Source organism: Coloeus monedula (genome assembly GCF_965178545.1).
Source record: "Coloeus monedula genome assembly, chromosome: 10".
Classification (NCBI taxonomy): Eukaryota; Metazoa; Chordata; class Aves; order Passeriformes; family Corvidae; genus Coloeus; species Coloeus monedula.
In genome coordinates, this window is record NC_138790.1 from 17,925,105 (window position 1) to 17,934,083 (window position 8,979).

At 63.8% G+C, this 8,979-nt stretch overlaps 2 protein-coding genes across 2 annotated transcripts; one reads left to right on the top strand and one right to left on the bottom strand.

The window, feature by feature from the left end:
• Nucleotides 1–1,628: 1,628 nt before the first annotated feature.
• Nucleotides 1,629–3,444, top strand: THPO (thrombopoietin; the record flags this gene model as incomplete). Its single annotated transcript, XM_082288039.1, has 5 exons — nucleotides 1,629–1,710; nucleotides 2,495–2,622; nucleotides 2,703–2,789; nucleotides 2,994–3,158; nucleotides 3,262–3,444. Exons 1-5 carry the CDS (start codon nucleotides 1,632–1,634, stop codon nucleotides 3,442–3,444), a joined length of 642 nt encoding a protein of 213 aa, XP_082144165.1. The 5' UTR covers nucleotides 1,629–1,631.
• A 581-nt stretch (nucleotides 3,445–4,025) lies between these two features.
• POLR2H (RNA polymerase II, I and III subunit H) lies at nucleotides 4,026–6,344 on the bottom strand. Its single transcript, XM_082287980.1, has 5 exons — nucleotides 6,234–6,344; nucleotides 5,777–5,860; nucleotides 4,969–5,062; nucleotides 4,518–4,601; nucleotides 4,026–4,399 (listed from the first exon to the last, which is right to left on the bottom strand). The coding sequence occupies exons 1-5, from the start codon at nucleotides 6,304–6,306 to the stop codon at nucleotides 4,282–4,284; spliced, it is 453 nt and encodes a 150-aa protein (XP_082144106.1). The 5' UTR covers nucleotides 6,307–6,344; the 3' UTR covers nucleotides 4,026–4,281.
• Nucleotides 6,345–8,979: the final 2,635 nt, after the last annotated feature.

Here is an 8,979-nt window from a genome sequence, read left to right on the forward strand (position 1 = left end):
GTTCTCCAGTTTCCCCTGATGGGTTTGTTTGCCTAATCAAGAAGGAATGCAGGGCACCGCATCTCTCCAGCCTGGCACTGTCAATGACTTTGCACCCAGGGAGGGACAGGGAATGGACATGGCGGGGGCATGGCAGGGACTGACATGGGCACGGTGGAGGGCCCGAGGCCAGCGCTGGCAGACGGGCTGAGGGTGCTGATGGGCGTGATTGCGGGCATGACTGCAGCTTGTCACGTCCGCAGACGGACCACGGCCGTGTGTGGGAAGCCTGGAGGTGTTTGACCCCGGTGCTCACGGGTCCCGTTGCTGCCAGCCGTGCCCAGGCGAGCCGGGCTGCCAGTCTCATCCCTGGAGTCGTGGTACCCTCTAGACGCCCCATCCAGGCACCCTGCAAGGTGGGCTGTTGTGGGCTGAGCAGGGCATGGGGCAGGTGGAGCGGGGCTGGGGTGTTTACTTTAGCTGTTGTCACCCGGCCAGGCGCTGCCGGGAACTGCTGTCCACAGGGACGGGGGTGGGAACGTGCGAGAGTGTGCGAGAGCCGGGGTGTGAGAAGGAAACGCACGGGCTGCAGGGAGACCGGGAGCCGAGAGGATGTGGGCTGGGAGGGGGGTGTCCCCAAAGGGAAGCTGTGGGGGGCTGCCGGGGTGGGGGGGTTCTCTGAGCACATGCCCCGAGGCGTGCCAGGGAAGTGCACATGTGTACACGGAGGTCTGAGGGTGCACGTGGTGGGTGTGTACACGTGTGCAATATGGGAACACGCACACATACACATGGGTTTGGGGGTGTGCACCCCCCGCCAGAGTGCCCAGCGAGGCCTGACTTTGCCAGGGAATGCAATAGCCGTGCCAGGGCATGGTGCTGAACAGGTCCCCGGGGCTTATCCTACCCAGCGAGGGGGCATCTGGGGGTGCCTCACCCACCCCACCCCCAACCAATACCCCGGAGACACCGCCCTGGAACCATGCACCAGCCGTGACCCCTGTGATCCATCACCCTCCCCAGCTCAGAGGGATCCCATGCACCACAGCCATCCCGGGGATCTCCAGCACCCCAAGTCACCTCTGGGTGACGGATGCCTCTGGGTGAGGGTCACCAGGGATGGGGTCTAACTGGGTAAAAGTCACCAGGGATGAAGTTAAACTCTGGGAGAGGGTCACCAGGATTATGGCCCACCTCTGTGAGAGGGTTTTTGGTGGCTTTCATACCTGGCTGCCACACGACCCCATTAGGGCTCACGTTGCCGGGGCTGTCCAGTGCAGGGTCACTGATGCCATCCTTTCTGCAGGGCTACCCTCTCCCCCTGGGCAGGCACGGCTGAGTCACTGAACACCGCGGCGCTGGCTGCTGAGTGCTCAGGCCTGGGGGCAGGTGAGCCCAGGGACGCCCTTCCCGTGCGCCGAGCCAAGGGAGGAAGCGGCCGGAGGCAGGAAGCCGTCCCCCGGGCCCGGGGCCCCCACTGCGATTTTGCTTGAAGGTCAGCGGCGACACAACAGGAAATCGTGCTGCCTCGGCTGGGCGGCCAGGCCGGAGCCGCAGAGCTGCGCCGTGCTGTGCCGGGGCCACTCCGGCCTCCGGCCCGCCTGGGCGGCTCGCGGGGAGCCCGCGCCACCGCTGCCCTCCATGGAAGGGGGATGGGAGCCAGGGAGCAGCCGCTGGCCCCAAGATGGAAGATGCAGGGCCGAAGCCCCCAGCCGAGCATGGAGCTGAACAGTGAGTGTGTGGCTACAAGGGGAGACTGGGTGCGCAGGAAGGGACAGTGGATACCGTGGCCCCACAGCCAGAGCGTCCCCTGCACGATGAATCCCACAGATGGGCATCAAACCCCAAGGGTGGCTCTGGGGTGGTTGGACCTGGCCACTGCCAGCATGCCAGGGCAACCAAGCACCTCTCCATGCCCATCCTAGGGAAACAGGCTGTGCAGAGGGCTTTTGGGGACAGGTGTAGTGCCAGGGCAGGCAGCGAGGCAGGCGGGAGGATGCAAAGAGGGCCTTTAGAGAAGCTGGCAGGATGGGCAGTTGCTGGGCAGAGCGATGTGCCAGCCGCACTGGGGAAGGCAGTGCCAGCAGGGGAGCACTCAGCCAGGGCAGCAGCAAGGAGCAGATGTTCCCTGTGGGACACTGCAGGCCGGGATTCCCCGAAGTGCACATGACGCCTGGAGCTGCTCTTGGAAGGGATCCAGAGGGCTGGCCCTGGTCTGCACAGGGAGTACAGCCCTGCTTCCTTGCCTGAAGTGTGGCCGAAAAACCTGGCAGACGTGGCCGTGCAGCCCCTTGGCATACACCGCTGGCACGGAAACCCCGGCTCTCCCCCGTGAGCACCGGGCACCCCCCGCTGGCTGAATGGAGAGCAGTACCAGGCCCTCCTCAGCCACTCACACCTCCCCCTGCACCCCCACCACGGGCTGGGGAGGGGACTTGCCACTGGAGGCATGGCTCTGGGCTGGCACTGCCCAGGGAGGGTGGCACAGTGCATAAGGCAACCCCATCTCCTCCAGGACTGCTCCTCCTCACATCTTTCCTCCTGCACGTCAAAGAGGACCGTGCCAGCCCAACACGGCTGGTCTGTGACAACAGGCTTATCCAGAAGTACATCATGGAGGCCAAGGACATGGAAACCAGAGTGGTGAGGATACAGTCCCCACAAAACCCAAGGCCAGGGACATGCACAGTTCCTGGCACCTCACCTTGACATCTCCTCACTAGGGCCAGTGCCAGGCCCTGCCTGTGCTTAGCTGTCCTGCAGTGCTGCCCTTGGTGGACTTCACTTTCCAGCAGTGGAAATCCAAATTGGTGAGAGGGGCTGGGAGGAGGGTGCTGGCACTGGTGTGCCAGCAGGACTGGAGAAGGAACCTTGGGTTGGCACAAGCACCAGAAATGCTGAACAAGATGCTTGTGGGCAAATCTGGTGGCACAGGGAGGGTAGAGGACCCCATCCAGCCCCAAGGTGGGCAAAGGAAGCAACGAGGCCCTGGGGATCACTGTCTGCTCCCCCAGAATGAGACCAAGCGGCGGGAGATCCTGTGTGATCTGGCCCTGCTGGTGGGTGCTGTGGCGGGGGCCCAGGGCCAGGTGAGCGAGGAGTGCGGGGCCAAGCAGCTGAGCCAGCTTTACCGACATGCCAACTCCTTCTTCCTGCTCCTGCAGACCTTCAGCTGGGAGGTAAGACGTCCCCAGATGAGCCAGGCCACCCTGGCACAGGTGCCAGCTGGGCTGGGTTGGGTGCAACAGTTTGTCACCCCTCTGTCCCACTCTCACCCCTCAGGGAGGACACTGGGAGCCGAGCTGCTCCCCACACTCCATGGAGCAGACCCACGTCACCAGCATCTTCCTCACCTACCGGCAGCTGGTACAGGGCAAGCTGCTCTTCTTCTTCGAAGACCTGGCCAAGGTCTTGTGCAAGCAAGGACAGGGGGACAGCAAAGACCCTCCATACGAGGCCCGGTGAGGCTGCACACAGGGTTCAACCCCAATGCGATGCTGGAGCAATCCTGCAGGACACTAAGCCATGCTCTGGGTGCCCAGGAAGATGCCCACAGGGAAAGGGTCAGCACCGATTCCTCAATTCTCCGTCGACTGCGCAGCCCATGGAGGGAAACAGTGACACTCACGTGCCAGTGGGCACAGGCCCTGCTCCCACCCAGGCAGGAACCTCTACTGTGAATGCTTTTCGATTAAAGAGCTATTTTTCTAAACGGTTGTGTGTGTCCTTGTGCCCGGGCCAGGAGCCGGCTCCTCTGGGACATGCTCCCAGTTCTGCCCGGTGCCCGCTCCCTCCTGCGGCAGCTGCCAGTGCTGCAGGATTGCCTGGCACGGCCCCGCCGCTCCTCCTCTCTGTACCCACCTGCCGCAGGCTTGGACTCCCCATCCTTTGGGAAGTGGCAGGGTCCCCCCTTTCTCCCTGCGCAGGTGTATCCACTCCCTGCCAGCCTCGTCTCTCAGCAAGCAGAGCCAGGTGTAGAAAACATCCCAGTTTAATCAAAACCAAGGCAGCCTGCCTCAGGATGGTTCCTGAGGGAACAGTCCCCAGAGGCAGGCAGGCAGCTGTCCCAGTCCGGTTGCTCCTGGACAGAGCCAGGGCTGTTGAGCACAGGCAGGCGGAGGTGAGGAGATGCCATCAGGCGAGACCAGAGCACCCAGCATGGCGTCCACTCAAATGTCAGGCACCTCTCTCCTTGCAAACAGAGATGCGGATCCCAGCAGGAGTCAGAAGACACTGGGATGAGGAGGGGGACTGCTCCCTCCTCCCCAGCTCTGAAGAGGCTGGGCAGCCCATGGAGGTATGCTAGAAGGCCAACTTCTTCATCAGCAGGTAAACGCGAGAGTCCACCTCAAAGCCGTGCAGGTTGTTTGCGTCTCCCTGCAGCCGCATGAGCAGGCCCCCGTAGGACACGTAGGCAGACCTGAGGTGGGAGGAGAGGAGCAGTGAAAGCAGGGAATCCCATGGGAGACCCAAGCCGAGATCCCAGTGCCCCCCCCACCCCAGGGCACTGTGTTCCCCCACTCTCGACAGGCACTCACAGGCGTGTGGCCGCCTCCGTGGAGGTCTCGTCCCCCTCGATCCGGTACACCTTGCCATACATCACGTACTCAAACTGGTCTGCCCTGCAACAGCACAGTCTGAGGTCAGCAAGGAATCAAACCTGGCCATTCCCCCAGCTCAGTGTCCTCTGGGAGAAGGCACCTCACAGTCACAGAGTCAATTAGATTGGAAAAGACCTCTTAGATCATCGAGTCCAACCTATGACTGAATATCACCTTGTCAACTAGACCATGGCACAAGTGCCACATCCAGTCCTTCCTTAAACAATTCCAGGGATAGTGACTCCACCATCTCCCTGGGCAGCCCATTCCAATATTTAATCACCCTCTCTGTGAAGATTCCTCTTAGTGTCCAACCTGAGACATTTAACCTCAGCACTTCACCTTTTCCCTTGTCCACGCCCCCGTGGGTCCCAGCTGGGCCCCGTACCTGGATGGCCGGTCGTCTGTGGGGTTGTACTCGCCATCATCTAGGGTGCCGTCCTCATACAAGGTGCTGGCAATGACCAGGCGGAATTTGTCCCCTGTGAGGAGGCCAGAGGAGCAGTGAGAAGGTGAGAGCACAACCAGAGCAGCAGCAGACACAGCTAGAACTCAGGGTGGTGGCAAAGGGCCACCCTGGCAGGGGGTGCTGAACAAGCTCTGTCCCTGCTGCCAGTCCTCCAGCAGGACTGTGGGGAACGTGTGAAAGGTCACGCTGGATCCTGTGTCTCCTTGTTCCCCATGTCATGGAGGAAACCAGAACCACGAGGACACCACTGTTGGTGTTTTCAGGGGACATAACAAGATAGTCACTGGGTGAGTCCCAGAGGACTTGGCTGGACCCCAGGCAGGTACATGAGCCCCTGCAGTATCCGTTTCAGCCCTTCTGTGTTTCATCAAGGGAAATATTCTCTTTTCCACACATTTAGTGTATTTAGCTGCAGAAGTTAATTTCATGAGAACTCTCTTAAAGCCTGGTTACCACCAGCTGAGGCAGCTTCCCCAGACATCATCTGTGGGGAAAGGAACAGAGGTGAGCCCACATACACACAGGGAGATGAAGCAGAACGCACCTCAGCCTCAGTACACTGAGAGTGCCCTGAACTTACTGTGACCTGGGGACAGCACAGGGGCCCAGGGAAGCCTGAGGCAGCTTATTCCTTGATCACAGCAATTCCTGGCTCCATGCTCTCGGACTTTGCCCACCCCAGCTGACAGCGGCTGACCCGCCCTATGCTAGCAGCCCAATAGCTCACCGAGGTCCACGGGGTAGATCTGGATGTTCACGTCCAGGATGAGATCCATCTTGAAGGACTCGCTCTCGCAGTGCAGGCGCGACACTGGGAGAGCAGCAGAGTCAGGGACCAGGACAGATAAGATCCCCAAGGGCTGGGTGGGAACAGGGTCCCCTTCACAGCCCAGGCTGGCACCCGAGCCGTTTTCGGATGGGTTTGGAAATGGATGCCAGAGCCTGACAACTGACGGAGGTGCGCACAGGCAGGGAGGAGAACACGGTGGGGCGGGGAATGCAACGCACCGGGCCCGCGGGGGCGTGGGGGGACCAGCAGCCGAGCTGGGGAAGCCCCGTGGAAACAGGGCGCTCCGGGGGCTGGCAACACGCGGAGAGGCCAGCGCGGTGATGGGGCACAGGGGCCAGCGCCGGCGGCAGAGGCGGACGGGGGACTGGGAGAAGCGGGCCGGGGCCCAACTCACCGCGGTCGAACTTCTTGCCTTCTGGGTCGATGTCCTTCACGTCGAAGATATCCTCGAAAAGGATCCCAGCCATGGCGGCAGCTCCACTCCCGCTCCCGGCGCCGCTCCCACCCGGCGCACACTGATGACGTAACCGCACCGGCGCGGCGCGAGCGGCTCCGGAGCGGGCGGGGCCATTCCCCGCCGGGACCGCCGGGGCGGGCGGGAGCGCGCGCGGCCCTCGTGCCCCCCGCGCGGGGCCGGCAGGGGGCGCTGCGAGGCCGCGGATGGACCCGCGCGCCGCGGCCCCGCCCCCGGCACGGAGCGGGCACGGCAGCGCCCCCACGCGGCAGGAACAGGCTGGCCCGGGAGGGGCCCGGGATGTCCCGGGAGGGGCCCGGGATGTCCCGGGAGGGGTCCGGGATGTCCCGGGAGGGGCCCGGCATGTCCCGCGGGGCTCTCGCAGCCCGCGTCCCACCCTCGCCGCATGGGACAGAGGGGCTTCACCCGAACCCCCCGATCGCAGCTGGACATCGGTGTGATGAGCTGGGCGGACTCAGACAGCGATGGAGCACGGGGCTGCAGCCCCCACCGGCTTCTTCCTCCTCGCTCACCAGCCATGGCGGGGAGGGACGTGTGACACCGTCCCCCGTGTCCTGCCGATGAACCGTGAGGGGAGCAGGGCGGTCTGGCACGGCCGGGAGCTGCTCGCGCGTTGGGCGCCGCGGGGTGCTCCATGCCTGGCATTTGGTGGGGAGCTGCCGGTGCGGGTTCAAGAGTTCAGCCCTGTTCCCGCCGTTCCCCAAATGCCACCACCAGCCTGCCTGAACCAATTCATCCCTGCCTCAGGAGAGACTTGGCAGTGGGGATCCTGCACCTCCTTTGGGCAGCGTGGCACAGAGAGAGCTGGTGGAGCGGGCAGGTGTCCCGGGGTGATGGGGACTGGGGGCCGCGGGTGGCACGGCGCTGTGTGTGCGTGACATGCCACCATCTCCCTGGGGACCACGAGGTCGTGAGCGCGGACATCTGTGGGATATGGCTCCCCGTGCGTGGCCCTTACGCCTGCAACGAGGTGGCTGCGTGGGGACATAGCCCATGTCCCCGGGAGCCAGACATCTCCAGGTCGTGGTCCGGGATGGTAGCCAGACCCGAGGTGTCCCAGCATCCGCACCGGGAGGCCTGTCACAAGATGCTGTGGTACCCAGACCCACACAGGTGTGACCTCTCCATGGCACATCCCCTCCGTGGCGCGGTGCCAGCGCATCCTCACGCATGCCTGAGGCGCAGGCAGCGGAACGGAGCAGTGTGGTGACACGCAGCGGGGACACTGGCATATGAAGGGGGGTGCTGGTGCGAGGGGGCTGGTGGCCCGTCGGGGGGGCGTGGGCGGTTCACGGCAGGGTCACCCCGCGGCGGTGGCACTCAGCGGGGACAGTCTTAATGCGCTGGGACGGAACCTCGGCTCCTTCTAATCATCGCATGGAGGGGTGACGCCCCCAAGCCCTGCAGCCCCCTCCCCACTCTGTCCACCCTGGCTCGGGGAGGGCCAGAAACCTCCTCCCTGCAAGAATGTGGCCATAGACAGGCACCCCTGAGGCGCAAGGTGCGGGGTGTAGACCCCTCCTCAGAGCTGCTGTGCCCTCCTGGCATCCTGCACACCGCGTGCCGCTGCCCGCTTGTTTGGGGTGCAGGACTGGGCTGTTGGGGACCTGGACACCCCTGCGTGAGGGGCTGTGGGGGACAACCGGGGCTGTGCAGTTTGCCAGGGGGTGGCAGCAACACACCGAACATGGCAGGACACCCCCAGGGTGTGCCGGAGCGGAGGGAGTCCTACCACAGCCAGGCTCACCAGTATGACCAGTTGCCCTTTCCAGAATCCTCAGGGCGCCGTCCTGGAGGGACGTGACCTGCCTGGCGGGGACCAGCCGGTCAGGGTAGGGTAGTGTGGGGGCCAGGGCTGTTTTTCGGGGAGGGGTCCATGTGCCAGCCCCCCTGTACTCAGAGGTACCCCTTGGGATCCTGATGTGATTGAGGCTGGAGGGCCGTGGCACAGCTGTGCCTCCTTCTTGGATGCTCTCAGGGCCACTGCGGGGTGACACAAAGGGCTAATCCCACCTGGCTGTCCTTGTCTGCCCCTGCTGAGACCTGGCACACTCGGTACAGGCCACCAGGCAGCTGGGGCTGTGCTCACCAGCCGGCAAGGCAGCCCCCAGGAGTGCTGCTGCCCAGCGACCCTGCCAGCCGGCACTGCCATCTGCCTCCCTGCCCTTGCGGGACAGGGCACACCTGTGCCCCGACCCTGGGCAGGGTCATGGGCATGCAGCCACCTGCAGGGCCAGATGGGGAAGGCAGGGTGGATTTCCAGATGCCCCACAGATGCCACAGGATCAGGGTGGCAGCAGGAGACTGGCGCAGTCCTGAACCTCCTGGGCACTGGCTGTGTAGCAGGACCATGGTGCCAAGACCCGTCCTTGTCCCTAAGCCCACTTGGCCCCTTGCCCACGCAACCCTTGGGGCAGGATTGGCCGGGGGGGTTGCTGGCCCTGGTGTAAATCTGGCCAGGGTTGGCAGAGGATGGGGTACCCTGCTTTTCCCTGCGCTCCATGCCCATCTGCCCTGGCTGTGCCGTGTGCCGGCTGCTTTGCTGACCCTGTGCCATGTGCTGTGCCATGCCATGCCATGCTGTGCCACAGAAGTGTGGGTGGCCAGAGGGACTTGCACTCGGCTAACGCCAGCCCTGTGCAGCCGGGGCTGAACAGACGGTCCT